Genomic DNA, 25,799 nt, shown 5'->3' with positions numbered 1-25,799 from the left:
AGAACCTGCTGAGCAACAACCTGCTCAGTGATGCCCAGTTTGGGTTTTGCTCCTGATCTCATTACAGCCTTGGTTCAAACATAGACAAAAGAACTGAATTCCAGAAGTGAGGAGAGAGCGACACGCATTGACATCAAGGCTGCATTTGACCTAGTATGGCATCAAGGAGCCCTGGCAAAACTGAAATCAATGGGTATGTATCAGGGGGAAAATACTCTACTGGTTAGAGTCATATCTGGCACAAAGAAAAATGGTTGTGTTTGTGGAGGGTCAGTCATCTCAGCAGGAGTCCCAGGCCCAACAATCTTCAGCTGCTTCATCAATGACCTTCCCTCTGTCATAACACTAGAAGTGGGGATGTTCACCAATGATTGCACAGTGTTCAGCATAATTTGTGACTCCTCAGATACTAAAGCATTCCGTGCTCAAATGCAATAAGATCTGGACAATATCCAGGCTTGGCCAACAAGGGGCAAGTAACATTCATGCCTCACAAATAAGACACTCCAACTACCGTTCCTTGACATTCAATAGTATTACGATCACTGAATCTCCCACTATTAACATCCTTGGGGTTACCGTTGACCAGAAACTCAACGGGACTCACCATATAAATGAAGCAGCTACAAGAGCAGGTCAGAAATGAGTGATACTGCAGCAAGTAACTCACCTTCTGACACTCCAAAGTCTATCCACCATCTACAAGGCACAAGTCAGGAGTCTGATGGAATACTCCACACCTGCCAGGATGGGTGCAGCTCCAACAACACTCAAGAAGCTTGACATCATCCAGGACAAAACAACCTGCTGAATTGGCACCACATCTGTAAACATTCCCTCCACCATCAGTGCTCAGTAGGAGCAATGTGTACTATCTACAGGATGCACTGCAGACATTCACCAAAGATCCTTTGACAGCATCTTCCAAACCCACGACCACTTCCATCTAGAAGGACAAGGGCAGCAGGTACTTGGGAACACCATCACCTGCAACTTCCCCTCCAAGCCACTCACCACCCTGACTTGGACATATACCGCCGTCCCTTCAGTTGTTGGGTCAAAATCCTAGAATTCCCTACAGCACAGTGGGTCAACCAACAGCAAGCGGATTGTAGCGATTCAAGAAGGCAGCTCACCATCACCTTCTCAAGGGCAAATAGGGATGGGCTATCAATGCTGGCCAGCCAGCAATGCCTAAGTCCCAGAAATGAATAAAGAAAACAACCAGATAATTTTAAGACAGGAGAGTTCTTAGTAGCTGTAAAGATAATTTTTACACATCCAGGTGAGCAATATCAGAACCTTTCTGATAAAACCTGCAGTACACAATTGCAATGTCAGCCACAAAAGCCTTATTTACTGTAGATAAACAATTTATTTACTTCCTAAGGAGTGTAGTAACTTGTAACAGCCTTGCATCTCTATCATTGGGCTGCATTCAAAAGTGCACAGTGGAAGTACATACAGCATATAAACCCCGATTGCTAATCTGTTCAATTTCATTAACAGGCAACGATTACAGTCCACAAATATACATCTAATCTGTGACTTCAAATATAAAGTCTTAAAATTAATAAACCATAGCAACAGTTATACCAATCATGCATGTCACCAATATCTCAAGGGCTTAAAAACTGGCTGGATTTCTTCTAACAGACAAAAGATAATCCAGTGCATGACAGCTGCCTCAACAAGGCAACCAAGGATAAGTTTTGAAAAGCAGCAAAAAAAAATCCATCAATTTTACTACAGTAGTGTCTGAAATTACAGTGACATGCTCTGCTTTACATAAATTCACAGACCCATAAAGTGCCATTACATGTTGCAGGCAGGTAGCGCCTTGACGCAAAAAGATAAGCAAATCAAAATAGGTAATTTGCCTGTTTAACATACCAGTTACCAACATCCATGATTTGTATTGCATACCCCAACAGACACATTAGAGTTAAGTGTTAACATTAAATCAACATTTTGTTTTCTAAACAAAAAAAACACAATAATAATCTCTACGTCTGCCCATAACACCATTCAGCCTCGAAACTACAGGTGGAACATTGTGTTTTCATTCAACTAAATGGCAGCGACAGTGTTTGGAAGGCTTCTCACTAAAAATAAATTTGCATTATTAACTAGCTTTCCTACCCAATGGCATCCCCCTCATCTAATTCTAGTCCCATTTTTACCAGGCCCTATTCCCAGATCTTGATTAGCTCGGCCAAATGGCCGAGAAGTACAACTGGCTATTACCAGGATATGCTGTGGTGACCAACACTGTTAACATCAGTGCCATCTTCAAAAAGCCACTGAGCATCTGGACAAGAATAGTCAGTTTGGAGCTCACCTTGCAGTTTCTGACATTTGCCCCAGACATTTCAGACAAAGGAACTTTCACTTGGAGGATGAGGTGTACAAGTACGATGTCTCCTTCCCTCAGTACCAGCAAAGGAGGCCACAACACCAGCCTGGTTCAAGGTTGCTACCCAATCACTTACGTCTCAGCCATCCACAGGAATGCCTAGCAATGTAGGAAGCTCCACTCCACCACATAACTACCACACTCTTCTCTCTGCACCTCAAATTCATTCTAGCTCACACTTGGGTCTTCTCCTACGGCTGTATCCACCTCCCATCAAGATTCATGCTCTACCATTTGCACCTGCTTATGCACACCTTTCAACCTGAACCAACAGGAACAGCTGTGATACTCCATTTTACCACTGTGATATCTGCCCTCTCCCATTTCAGGAGGAAAACAGCTCTCAATAGCAGAAAAAGTCACAAGAGACGTGGTTGGCTCTCCAGCATTCAATTTTCCACCCTTTATGTGGCAAGCATCCTGACTTGGACTTCCCTGAGCAGCTGACTGATTGTGCTCAAGCACCTAATCTGGTACTGGAGGCTGCCAGAAAGCCTGTTCCGGGATCACCTAATGAAAGGTTATCTCCCTTGATTTGAATGAGGATTGCTGAAAACAATGACAAGCTTTCTGGCCTTGTGTTTGCATTAAATGGCAAGACAAAATATCAGTGCTGCGAGCAGAGTATCTCTGGCTCAGGAGGCAAGCAAGGTTCCTAACAGCATCAAGAAAATAACAGTGCATTATGCTGCCAAGCAAACAAGCCAGACATGCATTCTGGTCCAGTCTATGAGCTGGATGTGTGTCCTGCAACACTGCAATGACAGTTGCCACTGCAGTATTAAAATGCAGAAATGTCCTCTAAGTGGATCAGAGATGTGCCATGACAGTTTTTAAAGGTTGGCACACGTCAGATGCCAATTTCCATAGATGTGGGTTGTACATAGGTATGTTTGTACCCATGCAGCCTGTACTGTATCCAATGTGGAGGTCCTTTGGAGCAAGCAAAGTTGAAGTTAACTGACTTTCAGGTCAAGTATTCTCAAAATCCAGTGCATATCACAAGATAATGCAGTGATTCTGGCATTAATAAGCTATAAATTCCCTTAATTGGCAACTGTCTACTGCCTCAAGAGAAAAATGCCTCACTGTTCAGTAGATGCCTAAAGAAGAAGCAAGTTGCTCCGAACATCAACATAGGAATGTAGGAATTAGGAGCAGGAGTAGGACTTTCAGCCGTTTGAAACTGCTCTGCCATTTAACATGATAATGGCTGATTGTATCCTAGTCTCAACTTTGCTTTCTTGCCTGATCCCCACAGTCCATTATCCTGCTTTTCATCAGAAACATATCTATTTCATTCTTGAATCTGTTGATTGATTTTGCCTCCACCACACTCTGGGGCAGCGAATTCCTCAGATTCACAAACCTGAGAGAAGTAGTTTCTCCTCATCTGAGTTTTTAACCTATTCCTCTCACTCTAGATGTATGACCGCTTGTTTGAACAAATGCTCCCCCTGTGGGATAGTCTCAAAGTCCACCATATTAATCCTGTTTAACATTTTATATATCTCAATCAGATTCCCCCTCATTCTTCTGAACTCCAGAACAGTACAAGCCAAATCTATCCAACCGCTCTTTGTAAGTCAGTCCTTTCATCCCGGGAATAAATCTGGTGAACCTCCTCTGAACTGTCTCCAGTGCCGCTACATCCTTAGGTAAAGAGAGCCAAACTGGGTACAATATTCCAGGTGCAGTCCCACTAATATAATTGTATACCGTATATAGTTATATAATCGTAACAATATTTCTTTACTTTTATAATTCAGTTCTTTTGCAATAAATGCCAGAATTCTATTTGCCTTTCTTATTATATGCTTCACCTGCATACCCACTTTCTTCAATTTATGTACAAAAATGTCCAGAACCCTCTGCACTGACGCACTTTGAATCTGCTTCCCGTTTAACTAATAATTAGCTCTTATTTTCCCAGCCAACATGGACAATGTCACATTCATCCAGATTAAACTCCATCTGCCAGATTCTGGCCCATTCTTCAAGGCTATCAATATCCATCTGTAAATTCTATCTCCTCATCACAGCCTGCTTTCCCAACTATTTTGGTATCATTCACAACTTCAGTTATGTTAAACTCTGTCCCTGTTTGCAGATCATTTATATGGATTACAAACAGTTGACGTCCAAGATCCGAACCCTGAGGCACCCCACGGGTTATAGCTCACCATCCAGAGAAGGACCCCATTTATCACTACCCTCTGCTTCCTGTCAATCAGCCAATCCTCCATCACTCTAGCCTTAACCCCTTGGGATCTAACCTTCTGGATCAGTCTTTTATGTAGCATCTTGTCAAATGCCTCTGGAAATCTAGATATACCACATCCACTGGGATCTCAATTATCCACCTTACTGGTTACATCCTCAAAGAACTCCAGCAAGTTTGTAAAGCATGACATGCCCTTCATGAAACTGTGCTGACACTGGTGAATTGAGCTTTGTTTTTCCAAGTGTTCAGCTATCTCCTCTTTTATGATTGACTGAAGCAACTTCCCCACTACAGGCAAAGTAACAAGTTAATAGTTTCCCAATTTTTTTCCACCGCCTTTTTTGAATAAATGTGTGACATTAGCATATTTCTAATCCACTGGTACCTTTCCAGAATCAAGAGAATTTATGAATATGATAACTAATACCTCCACTGTCTACACTACCATCTCCTTTAATAGCACAGGGTGCACCTTCAACAAGCCACCCTGCAGCACAGAGGAACTACGCAGAGCACAGGAAAATCACCTATACAGTGTATTCAAAAAGAATTGGTACCCAATGAACGCAGTTTGCCAATTTCTCAGCAACAATCCCAAACAAGCAGACAAAACACGTCCAGAAGCCCTAGCCACTCTCCCCAACATCAAAGACATCTTGGAAATGATTGCCAGACTACTCAGACCCCTTGGCATCATGGTAGCCCACAAACGCACCAACACACTAAAACAGCAAATAATGACCCTGAAATGCCCTACGCATACAACGAGCAAAACTAATGTCATTTACAAAATACCTTGCAAACTGTAACAAACACTACAGTGGACAAACAGGCAGAAAACTAGCCACCAGGATACGTGAACATCAACTAGCCACAAAAAGACATCACCCACTCTCATACAGATGAGGAAGGACACCACTTCAACTGGGACAACATATCCATCCTAGGACAAGCCGAACAAAGACACAGAATTCCAAGAAGCATGGCATTCCAACCAGAACACCATCAACAAACACATTGACTTGGATCCCATTTACCACCCTCTGAGAAAAAGAACAGGAAATGACATTGTCACAGGGAACGATGTCACCAACCCAAGGAAACCCCAACATAAATAGAAAATGGGCTACACCACCAGTGCTTCATCTGGAGGCTCAATGAAGAGGTTACCTAGTATGGTGACGAAATGTCTGAAAATGAACGTTCCGGATGTAGGTTTGCTCACTGAGCCGGAAGGTTCATTTTCAGACATTGCGTCAACATATCAGGTAACATCTTCAGTGAGCGTCCGGATGAAGCACTGCTGATATTTCCTGTTTTCTATTTATATGTTGGGGTTTCCTTGGGTTGGTGATATCACTTCATGTGGTGACATCATTTCCTGTGGTGACATCATTTCCTGTTCTTTTTCTCAGGAGGTGGGAATCAACCCAAGGAAACCCCAACATATAAACAGAAAGCAGGAAACACCAGCAGCACTTCATGCGGAGACCCACTGAAGATGTTACCTAGTAGGGTGACGAAACATCTGGAAATGAACCTTCTAGCTCAGCAAACCTACATCCAGAACTTCAACCTGAGCTACAAATCTTCTCAAAACTCACTAATGAACTTTCCATCTCACCGAGCAAACCTACATACAGAACCGTAGGGTGCAGGCCATTGGGTCCCAGGGATCTATCTGCCTTTATCCCATCAGTTTACTTAATACCTTCTCCCTAGTTGTAGTAATTTCACCACATTCTTCTGTAGTAACTGCAATTTAGAAATTACCTTCCACTGTGAAAGCAGAGACAAAATATTGATTTATTTCTGAGTATCCCATTATTACCTTATCACTTTCGTCCTCTAAAAGGCCAACATTTACTTTTACTATTATATTTCTTTTTATATTCTGAGAGACTTTTGAGATCAATGTTAACATTTTAGTCGTACAGTCATACAGCATGAAAGATCCCTCGGTCCAACTAGTCCATGTCAACCATGATCCCAAACTAAACTAGTCCCACCTGTCTGCACTTGGCCAATATTTCTCCATACATTTCTTAGTCATGTACTTCTCGAAATGTCTTATAAACCTTGTAACTTCAACCCCATCCATACTTTCTCTCGAAGTTGACTCCACACATGAATTATTCTGTGTGAAATAGTTACCCCCATGTCATTTTAAAATTTTTCTTCTCTCACCTTAAAAATATGCTCCCTCGTCTTGAAATCACCCATCCTAAGGAAAAGACACCAGCTATTCACCTTATCTATACCCCTCATGATTTTATTAACCTCTATAAAGCTCACACCTCAACCTCCTTTGCTCCAGTTAAAACAAAAAGTCCCAGCCATCCAGCCTGTCCTTACAACTTCAACCCTTCATTCTCTTACCTCTTTTCTTCAACCCTTACCTCTTTTCTGAACTCTCTCCAGCTTAATAATATCCTTCCTATAACTGGGGAACCAGAACTAGACACAGTACTCCAGAAGAGGCCTCACCAATGTCCTGTATAATCTCAACATGATTTCCCAACTCCTATATGCAAAGGTCTGAGTAATGAAGGCAAGTATACTAAACACCTTTTTTAGCCATTCTTTCTGCATGGGACACAAAATCCAAAGAATTATGTACTTGAATCCAGAGGTTTCTCTTTCTACAACCTTACCTAAGACCCCATTTTTACTTGTATAAGTCCTGCCTTGTTTGTTTCACCAAAATTCAATACTTTGCACTTATCCAAAATTAAAGTTGATCTCAGCCCATTGATCCTTTTTTATATAAAGAATCCTTACAGTATCAAAACAGGCCTTTAAGCCCAACAAATCCACACTGACCCTCTGAAGAGTAACCCACCCAGACCCATTCTCCTACCCTATATTTACCCCTGACTAATGCACCTAACCTACACACCCCTGAACACAATGAGCAATTGCGCATGGCCAATTCACCTAACCTATAAATCTTTGGATTGAAGGAGGAAACCGGAGCACCCGGAGGAAACCCACACAGACACGGGGAGAATGTGCAAAATCCACACAGGCAGTTGCCTGAAGTTGGAATCGGACCTGGGTCCCTGGCACTGTGAGGGAGCAGTGCTAACCACTGAGCAACCGTGCTTAATTAAGGTCATTTCGTAATCTTAGATAACCTTGTTCACGGTCCTCTATACCACCAATTTTGGTGTCATCCACAAACCTACGAGCCATGCCTTCTATATTCTCATCCAAATCATTTATATAAATGACAAGCAAAAGTGGACACAGTACCGATCCCTGTGGAACACTGCTGGTAACAGGCTTCCAGTGCAAAACAAAACCTCCACCACCACTCTGACTCCTGCTGTTAAGTCAATTTTGTATCTAATTTGCAAGCTTATCCTGAATCCCATGTGGGACTTTACTAATTAGTCTACCAGGCAGAACCTTGTCAAAGGCTTTAGTAAAGTCCAAGTAAACATCTAACACTCTGTGCTCAATCTTCTTGGTTACTTCCTCAAAAAACTCAATCAAGTTTGAGAGACATTTTCCTCGTACAAAACCATGCTGATTATCACTAATCATTCCTTGCCTCTCCAAATGCATGCAAATCCTATCTTTCAGGATCATCTCGAATTGAAGTCAACCTCACAGGTCAGACTCTACAGTTCCCAGCTTCTCCTTATACTTCTTAAACAAGGGCACAACATTCACCACTCTCCAGTATTCTGGCACATCACCTGTACTTACAGATGATACAAATGTTTCTGTAAGGGGCTCGGCAATTACCTCCGTAACCCTTTAGGATACATGTGATCAGATCCACCTTCATATTTTCTAAGACTCCAGCACTTTCTCTTCTGTAATGTGCTGTTTTCAAAACACCAGTATTCATTTGCCTGCATTGTCTAGCCTCCATTTCTTTCTCCACAGTAAAAACTGATACAAAATATTCATGTAATAACTTTCCCATCTCCTGAGATTCAACACAAAGATTACCTCTTTCATCTTTAAGGGGCCCCTACTCTCTCTCTCTAGTTGCTCTCTCGCTTTTAATGTACTTGTAGAATCTCTTTGGATTATCCTTAACCTTATCTGCCATGGCTCTCTCATATTCCCACTTAGTTTTCTCTCTTCAGAATGTCCTATAGTCTTTATACTGTTCAAAGATTCATTTGAACCCAGTTGTCTATATCTAATACATAATTCTTTCTTTATTCTTGACTAGAACTTCAATATCTTTATTCATCCATTGTTCCCTCATCCGACCAGTCTTACTTTTCACTCTAACAGGAACAAAATGACTCTGAACTCGCATTATCACATATTTGAAAGTCTCCCACTTATCATCATTTGCCTGTGAACAGTCTACTCCAAACAACTATTCAAAGTTCTTGTCTCATACCATTAACGCTTGCCTTATTCCAATTAAAATTATTAACTTTTATGGAAGGCTTACCCTTTTCCATAATTCTATTAGTTTTGGAATAGTTATGATCGCTAGACCCAAAGTGTTCCCCTACTATCACTTCAATCGCTTTCCCATGCTTTATTTCCCAAGAGAAGATCAAGCTTTGCTCCTTCTCTAGTAAAAACATTTTTCTGCTAGTTTCTTTTTGTAGTTAATCTTAAGTAATTTGATTTTGTTTTAGTAACCCTATGCTGACTATTAAAGTTCTCCCAATCCTTCGGAGTGCCACTAACTTCTGCAGTATTATATGCCCAAGTTTTTGCCCTCATGTTATCTGTGACTTCCTTGTTAATGACCATTTTTCACCTTTTTACAATTCTTCTTCCTCTCTGGAATATACTTTAATTGAGAGGTATTTAGTATCTCCCTACGTATTTGCCACTGTTCTTCAACTGTCTTGCCCTTTAATATTTTTGCCCAGTCCACCCGGGCCAACTCCTTCGTCAGGCCTGCATAATTACCATCACCCAACTCCTATTGTGATTCTGTCTTCAATCTTTTAGTCTGAATTTGAAACTCTGGCATGTTGTGGTCATTACTTCCAAGGGGAGTCTCAACTATAAGTCCGTTTATCAATCCTTGCTCGTTACAAATCTAAAGTAGCCAGCTCTCTGGTTGGCTCCATAATACGTTGCTCTAAGAAACAAATCCCCATACACTCTTTGAAGCTACCCTTGCCAAGCTGACTAATCCAATCACTGTGCATGTTCAAATCACCCATAGCTCCCATCTCACTTGCCCTTATTATTTCCAGGTTTAAAATACGCCCTAGTTGGCATGTACTGTTTGAGGGCCAGTTAATTACTCATACCATAGGGTTTCATCCCTTGCTTTTTACTTCCACCACCCAGACTGATTCAAAATGTTGGTCCTTAGTGGCAAAATAATCTCTTAACATAGCCCTGATGTCATCCTTAACCAATAAGGTAACTCCTCCTCCTGCTTCTTCTTCTTGTTTATCCTTTCCAAATATTGAGTACCCTTGAACATTTAGCTCCCAGTCCTGATCTTCCTGTAACCTTGTTTCAGTAATCCCCACCAGGTCATTCCCATTTGTCTCTATCTGTGCCATTATCTCCAATCAACTTTATTCTGAATGCTGCGTGCACTTAGGTACAAGATAAGCCTCACCGGACGTCTTGAATGATTCTGCCATAAATATTGCCACAGCCCATGTTATTCATGCCCCTTTAAGTTGCCTCCCTATATATCTGCTCCTTCACTGTCACTGGATCAAAATCTTGGAATTCCTTTCTTGACAAGTGTATATATCTAACCCTAATGAACTGCAGACATCAAGGAAGCAGCTCATCACCTTCTCAAGAGTAATTTACTTTAGCCTAGCCAGTTATACCCACATCCTGTAATTAAAAATTTCATGAGCAAATAAAACAGCACATTCATTAGCCCCATATGTAAAAGATTCATGTTTTTCATTACAATTTTCCAAATATAATATTGGTCACAACAAAAAAGTAACTTCAGGTCATGTTAAAATGCAATAGTAATTTTCTCCTTTTCTTTGCATGCTGCTTCAAACTGGTCCCACAGAGTGGTAAGAAATTGAGATAGATAGCTGTCAACTCACGTACATAAGGAATAGGCCATTCAATCCTTCAAGTGGAGTCAGCCATTTAACAATGTCATACAAGATCTGCACCTTAAATTCATGTCTCATTGCTCCAAATTAATGACTAAGACCTAAAGCTTTGAGATATATGTCTGCCTTGGGAAATTGGCTTCGCACCTGCTGTGCATGATAAGATGGCAGCCTTTACATGCAAATAACATGGATAGTGACACCACCTGCAGAATTGTCTGCCACAGAAAACAGTTGAAGCTAAAACATTGAATGCTGACAAGGTGTTAGATATAATTCTTTGGGTTAAAGGGATCAAAGGGTATGGGGAGAAAGCGAGAACAGGATACTGTTGGAGGTGTAGTGGACAGCAAAGAGGGTTACCTCAGATTACAACAGGATCTTGACCAGCTGGGCCAATGTGCTGAGAAGTGGCAGATGGAGGTTAATCCAGATCAATGCAAGGTGCTGCATTTTGGGAAAGCAAATCTTCGCCGGACTTATACACTTAATGGTAAGGTCCTAAGGAGTGTTGCTAAACAAAGAGACCTTGGAGTGCAGGTTCATAGCTCCTTGAAAGTGGAGTCACAGGTAGATAGGATATTGAAGAAGGCATTTGGTATGCTTATTTTATTGGTCAGAGTATTGAGTACAGGAGTTGGGAGGTCATGTTGCGGCTGTACAGAACATTGGTTAGGCCACTGTTGGAATATTGCATGTAATTCTGGTCTCCTTCCTATCGGAAAGATATTGTGAAATTTGAAAGGGTTCAGAAAAGATTTATAAGGATGTTGCCAGGATTGGAGGGTTTGAGCTACAGGGAGAGGCTGAACAGGCTCAGGCTGTTTTCCCTGGAGCGGAGGTTGAGGGGTGACCTTGTAGAGGCGTGGATAGGGTAAATAGACAAAGTCTTTTCCCTGGAGTAGGGGAGTCCAGAACTAGAGGGCATAGGTTTAGGGTGAGAGGGGAAAGATATAAAAGAGACCTACGGGGCAACTTATTCACACAGTGGGTGGTACGTGTATGGAATGAGCTGTCAGAGGAAATGGTGGAGGCTGGTACAATTGCAACATTTAAGAGGCATTTGGATGGGTATATGAATAGGAAGGGTTTGGAGAGATAAGGGCTAAGTGCTGGCAGGTGACACTAGATTGGGTTGGGATATATGGTCGGCATGGACGGGTTGGACCAAAGGGTTTGTTTTCATGCTGTACATCTCTATGAATCTATGACTCTATATTGAATGGCAGAACATGGTTGAAGGGGCCAAAGACCTACACCTGCTCTGATTTTCTATCAAAGGTTCTATGATATACCTGCCTTGACTCAAGGGCTGCAAAAACAGTTGAATGGAGCAGTTAGGTGCTATGAACATGAAATCACCCTGAAAGAAATTTTCATCACCTGTGCCAATTCCTGGTTCCTCAGAGTGACGATCGCCAATCTATCCTGGTCCAACCACCTTGCTCCAATGGTCAAGAAAACACAGCAATGCCTTTACTTCCTCAGAAGGTTAAGGAAATTTGGCATGTCCATGAAGATTCCTATCAATTTTTCCAGATGCATCGGAGAAAGCATTCTATCCAGATGCATCACAGCTTGGTATGGCAACTGCTCTGCCCAGGACCATAACAATCAACAGAGTTATGAACACAGCACAGTCCATCACGCAAGCCAACCTTCCATCCATTGACTCCATCTACACTACTCACTGCCTCAAAAAGGCAGCCATCATGAAAGATCCCTTCATCCTGGTCATAACCTCTTCCAACCTTTTCAGTCAGGCAGAAGATATAAAAGCTTGAACACACGGACCAACAGATTCAAGAAGTGCTTCTTTGCAGCTATTATTAGACTTCTGAATGAACCTCTCAAATTTCAAGTTTAATGTTGACCTAGCTCCCTGTACAGCTTCCTTGCAGCTGTAACATTGTATTCCTCACTCTGTTGTACTGCCCTTATGTACTTTGTAAGGTATGATCTGCCTGTACTGTACGCAAAACATTTTTCACTGTACCTAGGTTTTTGTGACAATAATCAATCAAACCAAATCAATTCTTCACTTAAAGAGTGTAAGGAGGAAAGGTTGCATCAAAATCCATTTTATTTCAAATTCCATTTTGGAATCAAGAGTTTCAAAGAATCTATAGAAATCAGAAACATATATGGAAAAATGTCCTTTAACAGCAAAGATTCACCACAGTTGTAATTGTTAATAGGCGAAATATCCACACGCACTTATATCCTTCTTATTGATACTTTGTTCTATTTGAGGAATATGGGAGTAATTATAGCCACACAAAAAATTGTGTTAAGGTTGGATGGAAGTTAAAAATCAAACTGCCACGTGTGGTTTTAAGAGATTCAGAACAGAATAGACGATGAACCTACTTGACACAGCAATATGGTCATTTATGATTAGGTTGCATGTTTCAAAATAGATCACCATTTTCAATTTAACCCTGGCCAGATTTGTCAAGTCTTGGGGAAGTAGGCAGCTAACAGGAGGTAAAGACTGCTAGATTCTGTTTCAGGTCCTTTCCATCTACCTGTTGGATCAGTATTAATGGCAAATCCTGAAATTATAAAGCCATTCATCCCCAAATACTGCAATTCCAGGGCAACAAACAGCTTGAACTGATAAGCAGCAAGGACTTTCACCCCACAAAAGTAGAGAGCATTGTTGAAGACTGTTGAACCAGCTTCCCTTGACATTACCAGAATGCCTAACCATCAACATCCCTAGGATTTCATCACTGATCAGAAACTTATCTGGACCAGCAATATACCTGTTTTGACTTTGCGATATAGACTCCTTCTCCTCAAACTCTGCCCAGAGTTACAAGTTGCAAGGCATAAGTCAAGTGCAGAAGTCATTGCTCTGGCAATAAATTAAGTTCAACGCCATCCAGGACAAAGTAGCCCATTTGATTGGCACCTCAGAACATGGTGGCTGCAGTTTGTACAACATGATCTCTCAAAGGCTTCTTCACAGCACATGACAAACCTGTGACTTCTACCCCCGAGAAGGGCAAGAACAGAATGGAAATGAAAACACCACCTCCAAGATTTCCATCTTGACCAGGTGCTATTATTTGTCAATCACAAATTTCTGATCCGGCAGAACTTTGGAAATGACTTCACCATACAGACTGCAGTGATACAAAGCAGCAGTTCATCACCACCCATCAAAGCCAACATATGGAGAACAGCAATAAATGATGTCCTTATTTGTGACATCAACACCCATGAGAAAATAAAAACACATCTTAAAATGTATCCGTCTTGGATATTTTATGCAGTAATGATGGTTTTTACATTTACATAGCATTCGTGTTTCTGGAGAAAGGTTTATTGTTTAACACCATAGCTAACCTGTACAGTCTGTATCTGTGGTGATTGTATGACAGAGGGTTGTGCGGTTTGGATTACTCCCTGGACCTGCACAGTCTGACCAGAAGGCAATTGTACAACAGTAACAGCTGGAGACCCTGAAGCAACTTGAGTACCAGCTACAGATACCTGAAAAGAAACAACAATATGCAAATGCAATAATTATTAACTTAAATTTATTTTTAATGAGAAATAAATCTTAAAACAATATACATTTTTCATTAGTCTTCAAAATTCATGATAAACATTTATCACCCTACAGCAAAAAATGTTATTTTACTAATAGTATTAATCCAGATCTCCCGCACCCTCTGATTTACACTGGTTCCCAGGTAAGCAACACTTCTATTTTAAAATTCTCATCCTTGTTTTTAAATCATTAGCCTCCAATCCTAAAGCCCTCACAGGTATCTGGTCTCCTCAAATTCTTACCTCACAAACATAATTAACCAATGCAGTTATTGCAAGCTAACATAGTTAAGCTGACTTTCTGACAGGAATACTTCAAGAATAATTCTCTTCAACCTTTTCTCAGAAATAATAAAACAACATTAAAACTCTGAATTTTACGTTAATGTCAATCACAAAACCACTACAGATCTCAGAATTCAAAACAGACAATCGGCACCAGTCTCTGTATGCATTATATCTAGTATATTTCCAAGGTTGGAGATTCTTGAACTAAGGGTCATAGTCTAAATGTTAAGAGCCTGACCATACAGGAGAGATGTTTGGATGCACTTTTAACACAAAAGTCGTAGAGGTTTGGAAGTCTCTTACACAACAGAAGCTAATACTAGACCAGTTGATAACTCTGATCTAAACAGTTGATAATAAAGTCTGAGATTGATAAAGTTTTGTTCGGCAAAGGAATATGGGCCAAAAGTAAGAATATGGAATGAGGCCATAGATCAGCCCTGATCTCATTAAATGGCAGAACAGGCTCAAGTGGCTAAATGGCACACAGCTATTCCTATGTTCCTATTGGACTAAATGCGTTCAGTCATAAATCTGACAGCAAAAAAGATGATGGATTATTGAAGCAAATTTTGAACAAGAGACTTAGACTTTGGCAACAAATTTCTGCACCAAGCTCTACCAAATCCTGTGATATGAAAATATAGACTCATTGACAACTCTAGCCAAAGTTTGGGACATCGGACTCTCAAGATGAATCAGCTCTGCATTAGAACATTATCAGCTTATTGTCAGTTTATGTTTCAAGCTCAAATCTAGGACTCAAGTGTATCCCCAAAATTTCACTTAAGTTCAGTAAGGAGAGGGTTTAAACTGTTTATGACCAGGTTTCAGATGAGATGTTAAACTAAGGCCCTCACTGCAATCCCAAGGCACCATTCAGAGAAATGTTGTGGTTTTCCCAAGTCCTAAATCAATTCCCTCAACCAATTAATAATTCACAAGACCATAAGACATATGAGCAGAGCTCGGCCATTCAACCCATTGAGTTTGTTCCACCATTTGATCATGGCTGATATTTTTCTCAACTCCATTCTCCAGCCTTCTCCCATAACCCTTGATCCCCTTACAAATCAAGAACATATCCATATCTGTCTGAAATATGCTCAATGACTTGGTCTCCACAGCCTTCTGTGGCAACAAGCTCCATAGATTGACCACTGTGACTGAAAAAAATTCTTCCCTTTCTCACTCACTTTACTCAGATGCCATATCCTCGAATCCTAGTCTCTCCTACTAGTGGAGGCATTTTCTCAATGTCTACTCTATCCAGACCTTTCAGTGTTCTTTAAGTTTCAATCAGATCCCCTGTTATCCTTCTAATCTCTATGGAGTATAGAACCAGAATCCTCAACCGCAGGCAAGACCTTCATTTTTGGGATTATCCTTGTGAACCTCCTCTGGACCCTCTCCCAAGGCCAGCACATCCTTCTATACTTACAGGGCCCAAAGCTGTCCACAATATTCCAAATACGGTCTGACCAGAGCCTTATACATCTTTACTCTTGTATTCTAGCTCTCTTGAAATGAATGCGAACATTGCATTTGTTTTCCTAACTGCTAAAATGAATCTAGAAGTTAACCTTAAGAGAAACCTAAATTAGGACTACCACGTCCCTTTGCGCCTCAGATTTTCCCTTTCCAAAACATATTCCCCTTCAGAAAATAATCTGCGCTTCTATTCTTCTTACCAAAGTGCATAATCTCACACTTTCCCATACTGTATTCCATCTGCCACTTCCTTGTCCACTCTCCGAGCCAAGCCAGGATCCTTCTGCAGCTTCCCTTCTTCCTTGACACTACGTGTCTCTGCACCTATCTTGTGCCATTTGCAAACTTTGCAACAATGCTCTCATTTCCTCCATCCAGATTGTTAATGCATACAGTGAACAGTTGTGGTCCCAAAGCAGACCCCTGCGGAACTCCACTGGTCATCGGTTGCCATCTTGAAAAAGACCTTTTTATCTCTACTGTCTGCCTCTTTGCTACCTTCCCCCACCCTCCTCTCTGACCTATTACCTCCATCCCCATCCCCATTCACCTATTGTACTTCTGCTACCTTCTCCCCAGCCCCCTACCACATCTCTCCACCCTGGAGGCTCCCTGCCTCCATTCCTGATGAGAGGCTTTTGCCCAAAACATCGATTTTCCTGCTCCTCGGATGCTGCCTGACCTGCTGTGCTTTTCCAGCACCACTCTAATTTAAACACTGCCTTTTTGCCAGTCAGCTAATCCTCTATCCATGCCAGTACTTTGCTCCTAACACCATGGTCTGTTACTTTATTTAGCAGCCTCGAGCAGGGCACCTTGTCAAAGGCTTTCTGGAAATCAAATTAGATCACATCCACTGGCTCTCCTTTGCCTAACTTAAGAAAGTTGCAGATAGATATAAACTTAGCTGAGTGAGTGGATAAAAATCTAGCAAATGGAGCATTATGTGGAAAAACGTGAAGGTGCTTATTCTGACAAGAATGAAAAAGCAGTGTATTACTTAAATGGCAAATAACTGGAATTCTAATATGCAGAGGGGCTTAGTTGCTCCAGTGCACAAGTTACAAAAGTTTAGTATGCAGGTATCCAAGAGTCCTACCCTGTATTACAAGAGGAATTGGGTATATAAATACGGGTGTTGTGCTTCAGTAAATCAGGGCAATGGTGGGACAACATTATGGGTACACTGTGCAGTTCTGGTCTCCTTATTTCAGGAAGGATGTAAATGCATTGGTGGTGGTTAAGACTAGATTCAGACATGGAAATAAGTGACTTGACTTAATAGAGAAGGTTGAATAGAATGCATTTGTTTCTATTGGGACTTCAACGACTAAGGGGTGACTTGATTGAGAGATTCTGCATGATCTTGATGAGGATGACATGGACAGAACATTTCCCCTTGTGGGTCTGATCGGAATGTGGGAATACAGTTTTAAATTCAGGGGTCACCCTCCCATGACAAAGACAAAAATGAAGTTTTCTCTCAGTGTTCTGCAACTTTGGAAACCCCTGCCTCAGAAGGTGGTGGAGGTGGGGTCATTGAATATTCTGAAGACAGAAGTAGATATATTCTCATCAAGCAGGAGCCTTAAAGGTTATTGGGGTAGATGGGGAATGTAGCTTTCAAAACACAATCAGTTATGACCCTGTTGAATGGTAGAGCAGTCTCAAGGGGCTGAAAGGCCTAATTCTGCCCTATTACTTATCTTGTCAGTTGCAATAGATCACACAGTACTCAAACTGAGGAGTGGCTTGGAAATTAAATGAACCTGTCAATATTTCTGCACGGATTGGAATGAGATCAGCCAGGTAGACCTCATAGAACATGAATTCCCTGATTGGAGCTGTTAACCTGATCCAACCAGGGAGCCCTAGCTGACAGATATAAACAGGAGCATCAAAGGTTATGCTCACTCTAGGAGTTAGCTCTGTGCTCGCTAGACCAGTGTCAAGAACTATGCATATGTAAATAAAGGGCGACTTGATGGAGTTATTTCAATTTCCTTTTCTATTAAAGTGCATGGGCAATATATTTAATCGCATGAACCATTTAAGCATTTTTTTCACAACCACACACAGCACATAGCCTCATTTATAGAGACCATACTTGGCAGCGTGTATGCAAACTTTGCCACTTCATGGCTTTCTTGAGCATTGCTCTTCATGACCTCACGCCTTTTATTTTCTTTACCTCTTCCTGCTGAAAGTAAAACTCAGTTCTTTTGCAACTTTATCAACCTTAAGTAATGTTGTGAACCAATACCCAGTTCTACTCAAGTAACAATTGATGTTTTTAAACAACTTACATGAAATTTCAACACAAAATCTTCCCTATTAATAGCCAGTTCTCTGCATTGACTTCTAGTCCAGAATTATAATTCTCAACCTTCTGTCAAAATCCTTCCAGTACCTCAGCTCTCTCGATCTACAATCTGTCCACTCCTGAACCATTCCTAGGTCTTTGCAGTGCTTCAATTGTGGCCTCCCACGCATCTGATTTGCATATCCCTACCATTGTCATCCATTATTTCAGCAGAAGTCTAGAATTTCCTTTTCTAACCTCTTCACATTTCTCCCCTCTTTCAACACGTTCCTTAAACCCGCTTCATCAACAAGCATTTTGACCATCTATTGCATTATACATTGTAATGCTAAATTGTTGAAAAATGCGAAATGCTTTAGTGTATTTTGCATTAAAACATCATGTCTCAGTGCAATTATTGCTGTCAATATCCCTTTACACTTCAACTTAGTCTTCAAAAGAATTATTCATGACTTCTACAATTTTTATAATGCTCCTGCTAGGTCTAGGTCCAAACCAGCAATCATTCCTGCATAGTTTACTGACATAGATTAAAAATTAGAAGGTTCTGATTTGCGGTTGAAGTCTCAAAGCGCCCACTATCACTTTAACCATAAGTCTCCTCCAGTAATCTCATGATACCTTGTCAAAGGCTATCCTAATGTCCATGTACAATACAGTCACTGCGTTAAGTCCATCCATTGTGATTGTTATTTCTGCAGACCACTTAATACTTTCTCTAACTATAGAAAGAAACTAATTGGTCAGATTCTTCATTGTTCACTTTTAAGACTGTATTACATTAATCATACTCTACCCAACTACACAAATCCTTACCACAATTGAGACCTAAAACACCATTTCTAAAGTTACTATAAAATCTATCTTCTTCAGAATCATTGAATATATTAGAGGGAGTAAGTGTGGGTTTTGAGAAGAGGGGAAGTGTCGACTTACAAAGCAAATGGTCTTGGCAGCATAATAGGCAGCTATTTCGATACTGATTCTCAGAGTGGGTTAGGACCAAATGCACAAACATAGAAAAACAGTAAAATGATAAAAAGAAAAATAAATGGCTCTTTACTTGGATGCATGCAGCATTCATAACAAAACAAATGAATGAACTGCATAATTATAGGTTAGTTCATGTGATTTGATAGCCATTATAAAGGCATAGTTACAAGGAGATAAAAGCTGGAAACCAAATATTCAGGGATATGTGACTTTTTGAAAGGACAGATAGAAAGAATATAATGGTAGCATTATTGGCATAAAATGAAATAAAAATGATAGGAAGAAATAATCTTGGGTTGGAAGATGTAGAATATGTATGGGTGAAGGTAAGAAATAACAAGTAGAAGACAACACTGGTGAGAAAGAGTCTGTATGCCCCCACAGTATGGGATAAACCAATCATGGTTAACCAGAGAAATGAAGACAAGGTGCTAAAAATTAGTGGTAAACGAGAGGATTAGGTTACGTGACAAAGCTGCTCCTTGAGCAAGGTTATGCTATCATACAGTCATAGAGATGTACAGCATGGAAACAGATCCTTTGGTCCAACCCGTCCATGCCAACCATATATCCCAACCCAAACTAGTCCCACCTGCCAACACCCGGCCCATATCCCTCCAAACCCTTCCTATTCATATATCCATCCAAATGCCTCTTCAATGTTGCAATTGTACCAGCCTCCACCACTTCCTCTGGCAACTCATTCCATACACGTACCACCCTCTGTGAAAGGTTGCCCCTTAGGACTCTTTTATATCTTTCTTCTCTCACCCTAAACCTATGCCCTCTAGTTCTGGACTCCCCAACTCCAGGGAAAGGCCTTTGCCTATTTACCCTATCCATGCCCCTCATAATTTTGTAAACCACTATAAGGTCACCCCTCAGCCTTCCATACTCCAGGGAACACAGCTCCAGCCTGTTCAGCCTCTCCCTATAGCTCAAAACCCTCCAACCCTGGCAACATCCTTGTAAATCTTTTCTGAACCTTTTCAAGTTTCGCAATACCTTTCCGATAGGAAGGAGACCGGAATTGCATGCAATATTCCAACAGTGGCCTAACCAATCTCCTGTACAGCCGCAACATGACCTCCCAACTCCTGTACTCAATATCTGTCTTCTACCTTGAGCCAGTTATGTATCCAAATGGCTAGTTCTCCCTGTGTTCCATGAGATCTAACCTTGCTAATCAGTCTCCCATGGGGAACCTTGTCCATATAGATCATATCTACCACTCTTGGTGTTTTTTTCCCCCCCAGAGAGGTCAGAAACGACACAAGCTCTGAAAAGACTGGAAGTGAAGGGTTTTAGGGCCAAGTTGATAATAGCTAACAGAGACTGCCTCAGGCAGGTTTTCAAGTTTAAAAAAACACTTGTACAATGAAAGGGGTGTGGCCAGTTATCCAAGCTCAGCTTTTCTTTGGTTTAGATTAGATTAGATTACTTACAGTGTGGAAACAGGCCCTTCGGCCCAACAAGTCCACACCGACCCGCCGAAGCACACCCACCCATACCCCTTCCCCTACATCTAACACTACGGGCAATTTAGCGTGGCCAATTCACCTAACCTGCACATTTTTGGACTGTGGGAGGAAACCGGAGCACCCGGAGGAAACCCACGCAGACACGGGGAGAATGAGTTTTTCTTTAGTCGTGGAAAAGCTGCTGGACCCAGAAACAGGTTCAGGATCGTACTCGTTCTCTGACTTCTATCCTGAAAGAACTTGTGTTTGATTTTACTGTCTGTGCCAAGGGATATTTATGGGAATTGTTGCAAGTATTTGGAACAGCATCATTAAGTTGAGGTGATATGTTGGGTTTTCAGAGAGGTTTAAGTTATTCTGTATTTTGTTCTCTGTTGTTCGTGTTCCCTTCAGTAATCTTGTAAATAAATTTGGTTTTGTTTAAAACTATGTGGTTTGACCATATGATTCTCTCCTGGAATATCCACTTTACATCCGCTTAAAGAAACTAGCAAAGTTAGGGTCTGGGTTACCCTCTTGAAGTGTTTAAGGGGATCTGGCCTGGTCCATAACATTTGTTTTTGGGTAGTTTGAAAAAAAAACTACAAAAAAAAGAGTAAAAATAAGCTATGAGGGTTGATTTGCAAATAGTGTCAAGACAGGCAGTAGCAACTTCTTTACAGATATGAAAGTGAAGAGAGTGGCCAAAGTGTGCGTGGGACCATTCCAGAATGAGGAAGTGGCCGGGGAGTTGAATAAATACTTTGCCTCACTCCAAAAATAAATCAATAATCAAGTGGTAAAAAGGGAAAAGGAAATAAATACAGTTAGCATCACTGGAGGGAAAAGTTTTATGGAAACTAATGGGGCTAAAGACTTGCACCTGTTGAGATGCATCATAAAAAGTAGTTACAGAGACAGTAGATGCACTGATAATAACTTTACAAGAATCTTCGATTTAGGAGAAGTGCCAGACTATTGGAAAACTACCAATTTCCATTATCATTACCATTATCCAAAAAGGGAATTTTTTTAAAAAGTCAGTTCGCTTAACATCTGTTCACGGGAAGATGCTGGTATCTACTAAAAATGATATAATAACCAGGCATTTATAAATACATAATTAATCAAATATAGCCAGCATGGCTTCATGAAGGAAAGATCATTCCTGACAAATTTACTTGAATTCTTTGAGGAACTAACAAGCAGAACAGATAAAGAGGTACTCAACATAAGTTCGACCATTTCCCAGCTGCATTCCATTCTCACAAAGGGTCACCACATTCAAAATAGCTGTTTTATCCAACATCTGCATCACTGTTTCATATTAAATAAAGGGGAAACAGTGGGTGTTACATATTTCGTTTTCCAGAAGTCATTTGATAATGTACCACACAAGGCTACTAAGTAAGAGTAGTGCTGGGGTAGTATACTAGCATGAGTGAGGATTGGCTAATAGTCAGCATGGTTTTGTTAAGAGGTGGTTATGTCTGACCAACCTGATTGAATTTTTTGAAAATGTAACCAGTTGTGTAAATGAGGGTGATGCATTCAATGCAGTCTATTTAGAGTTTAGCAAGACTTTTGATAAGTTCTGATGGAAAGAGAAGAGCCCAATGAGATCCAAGGAAACTTGTTGAATTAGATCAACATTTGACTGAGTTGCAAGATGCACAGGATGGTCTTTGAGGAATGTTTGTGTGACTGCAAATCTGCATCCACGAGGATTCCACATGTACCAGTGTTTGGGCCCTTGCTGTCTATGGTATATAGAAGAAAATTAGCCTTGAACATAATAGGATTGATCATTAAGTGGGATAGTAAATAACGGGGAGGATAGCCTTAGGTTACAGTAGGTTATAGACAGGTTGGTCAGATTGGCCGAGCAGTTAATAGAGCCTATGTGATCCATACCTTTATTAGCCGAGGCACAGGTTTTAAGGGCAGGGATCCATGCCAGAATTGTATAAAAAGTTCAATAAACCACAGCTAGAGTACTGTGAGCTGTTCCAGAATCAACATTATAAGACAGATGTGACAGCACTGGAGAGAATGCAGAGAAGATTTACCAAGATACCCAGGCAGAAGAGATTTCGTTGTGAACAGAGACTGGATAGGCTGGGATTGTTTTGTATAAATGATTGAGATGTATAAAGTTATGAGGGGGACAGGATTAAACTTTTCCAGTTGGTGGAGGGCTCAATGACTGGGGAACATTGATTTAGGGTCAGAGGGGATGTAACAAAAAAATGTTTTCACCCAGAGGGTGGTGGGAATCTGGAACTCACCGTCTTTGAGGGTAGTCAAGGCAGAAACCCTTAAAGCATTTAAGAAGCATTTAGATGTGCACTTGTGATACCAAAGCATAGAAAGCTATGAGCCAAGTGCTGGATATTGGAATTAGAATAGGTAAATGGCTGGTTTTGACCAGTGCAGACGAGATGGGCCTAGGTGCCTTTTTCTGTGCTGTAGACCCCTATGACTATATAAGGGGAGAAAATTTGGGAATAAGGGGGAATTTTCAGGATAGCTAGTGGAGTGCTGCACGGATCAGTGCCAAGGCTATAACTTATTTACAATGTAAAGTATTGACTTGAATGAGGAAAGTGAAGACACTATACCCAAGATTGGTGATGTCACAAAAATAGATGGGAATGCAAATTGTGAAGGTGACAAAGAGTTTGCAGAGGGATATAGACAGGTTAAGTATCAGAGTTATACAGCACAGAAAAGGCTATACGGTCCAACTTGTCCACACCAACCAGGTTTCCTAAACTAAACTAGTCCCATTTGTCCGTGTTTGGCCCATATCTCTCTGAACCTTTCTATTTATGTACCATCCAGATGCCTTTTAAATGTTGTAATTTTACCAACTTCACCACCTCTTCTGGTAGTTCTTTTCAGACATGCACCAACCTCTGCATAAACAGCTGCTCATCAGGTCCCTTTTGAATCGTTCCCCTCTCACCTTAAACCTATGTCCTCTAGTTTTGGACTCCTCTACCCTGGAAAAAAGACCTTGGCTATCCACCTTATCTAAACCCCTTTAAGGTCACCTGTCAGCCATCAACACTCCAGAGAAAAATGCCCCAGTCTCTTCAGCCTCTCCTTTTAGCTCAAACCCTGCAATGCCGGCAACAACCTTGTAAATCTTTTCTCCACCCTCTCAAGTTTAACAATACCTTTCCAATAGCAGGGCAACCAGATTCATACATAGTATTCTAAAAATGGCCTCACCAATGTCCTGTACAGCCACAACATGACAGCCTAACTCCTACATTCAATATTCTGACCAATGAAGGCAAGCTTCAACCTTACTAACCATACCTACATCCAAATAATTTATATAATGACAAAAAGCAGTGGACCCAGCACTGATCTTTCTGGCACACTACCGGTTACAAGCCTCCAATCTGAAAAACAACCCTCTACCAGCATGCTCTGTCTCCTACCTTCAAGCCAGTTTGTATCCAATTGGCTAGCTCCCCCAGCTTCCATGCGATCTAACCTTGCTAACCAGTCTACCATACCAAACCTTGTCAAATGTTTTGCTGAAGTCCATATGGATCACATCCACTGCTCAGCCTTCATTAATCTTCTTTGTCACCTCTTCAAAATACTCAATCAAGTTAGTGAGACACAATTTCCCCACACACAAAGTAATGTTGCCTATCCCAAATCAATCCTTGCCATTCAAAATTCATGTAAATCCTGTCTCTCCAAATCTCCTCCAACACCTTATCCACCAGTGACATCAGGCTCAGTGGTCAGTAGTTTCCTGGATTTTCCTTACTACCTTTCTTACCTAACATTCAGTCTTTCGGCACCTCATCCATGGCTGTCAATTATACAAGTATTTCAGCAAGGGGGAGAAAGTGAGGACTGCAGATGCTCGAGATCAGAGAGTCAGAAAGTGTGGCAGTGGAAAAGCACAGCAGGTCAGGCAGCATCTGAGGAACAGGAGAGTCGGCATTTCAAACATAAGCTCTTTAAGCTTTTCCAGGCCACACCTTTTGACTCACTATCTCAGCAAGGAGTCCAGCAATCTCTTCTCTAGCTTCCCTCAAAGTTCTGGGATACACCTGATCAGGACCCACGAATTTATCTACTTTTATGCGTTTTGACTCCAGCAACTCCTCTTCTGAAATATGGACACTTTTCAAGACAACACTATTTATTTCTCCAAATTCCATAGCTTCCACATCCTTCTCCACAGTAAATACTGATGCAAATATCTCACGCATATGTGGTTCCACAGATACAGGACCCCGTTGATGTCTATGGGGCCCTATTCTCTCCCTAGTTACTCTTTTGCCTTTAATGTACTTACAGAATCTATTTGGATTCTCCTTAACCCTACTTGCCAAGGTTCTCTCATGTCCCCTTTTGCCCTCCAGATTTCCCTCTTAAGTATATGCCTACTTCCCTTATACTCCTCACCGGATTCACTCAATTTTAGCTGTCTATACCTGACATATGCCTCCTTCATTTTCTTGACTAGAGCCACAGTTTTTCTACTCATCCAGCATTCCTGACATCTAACAACCGTTCCCTTTGCACTAACAGGAACATACTGTCTCTGAACTCTCAGTATCTTATTTTTGAAGACGTCACAATTTTCAACTTTCCCCTTACCTGCGAACAGCCTCCCACAATCAACTTTTGAAAGTTCCTGCCTTATACGGTCAAAATTGGCCTTGCTCCAAATTAGAACTTTAACTTTTAGATAGGAATATCCTTCTCCATAATGGTTTTTAAATGAATAGAATTATGATCACTTGCCCCCAAAGTGCCCCCCCATTGCCACCTCAGTCACTTGCCCTATCGTATTTTACAAGAGAAGGTCAAGTTTTGCTCTCTCTAGGAAGTACATCCACATACTGATTAAAAACATTTTCTTACATAGTCTTAAATTCATCTTCATCCAAGCCCTTAACACTATGGCAGATCCAGTCTATATTTAGAAAGTTAAAGTCCCTTACATTATAACCCTTTCATTCCTACATAT

At 41.0% G+C, this 25,799-nt stretch overlaps 1 protein-coding gene across 5 annotated transcripts in view; it reads right to left on the bottom strand.

The window, feature by feature from the left end:
• LOC140480773 (cAMP-responsive element modulator-like) overlaps positions 1-25,799 on the bottom strand; it is a 161,431-nt gene that overhangs the window by 111,562 nt on the left and 24,070 nt on the right. For all 5 annotated transcript variants that reach the window (XM_072576123.1, XM_072576126.1, XM_072576127.1 and 2 more), the window contains one exon: positions 14,030-14,176. In XM_072576123.1, coding sequence (XP_072432224.1) covers positions 14,030-14,176 — 147 coding nt within the window. The remainder of the gene's footprint in view (positions 1-14,029; positions 14,177-25,799) is intronic.

This window comes from Chiloscyllium punctatum, chromosome 8 (genome assembly GCF_047496795.1).
Source record: "Chiloscyllium punctatum isolate Juve2018m chromosome 8, sChiPun1.3, whole genome shotgun sequence".
NCBI lineage: Eukaryota > Metazoa > Chordata > Chondrichthyes > Orectolobiformes > Hemiscylliidae > Chiloscyllium > Chiloscyllium punctatum.
Note: the sequence above shows the minus strand (reverse complement) of the source record. Positions and strands in the feature narration are given on the sequence as shown.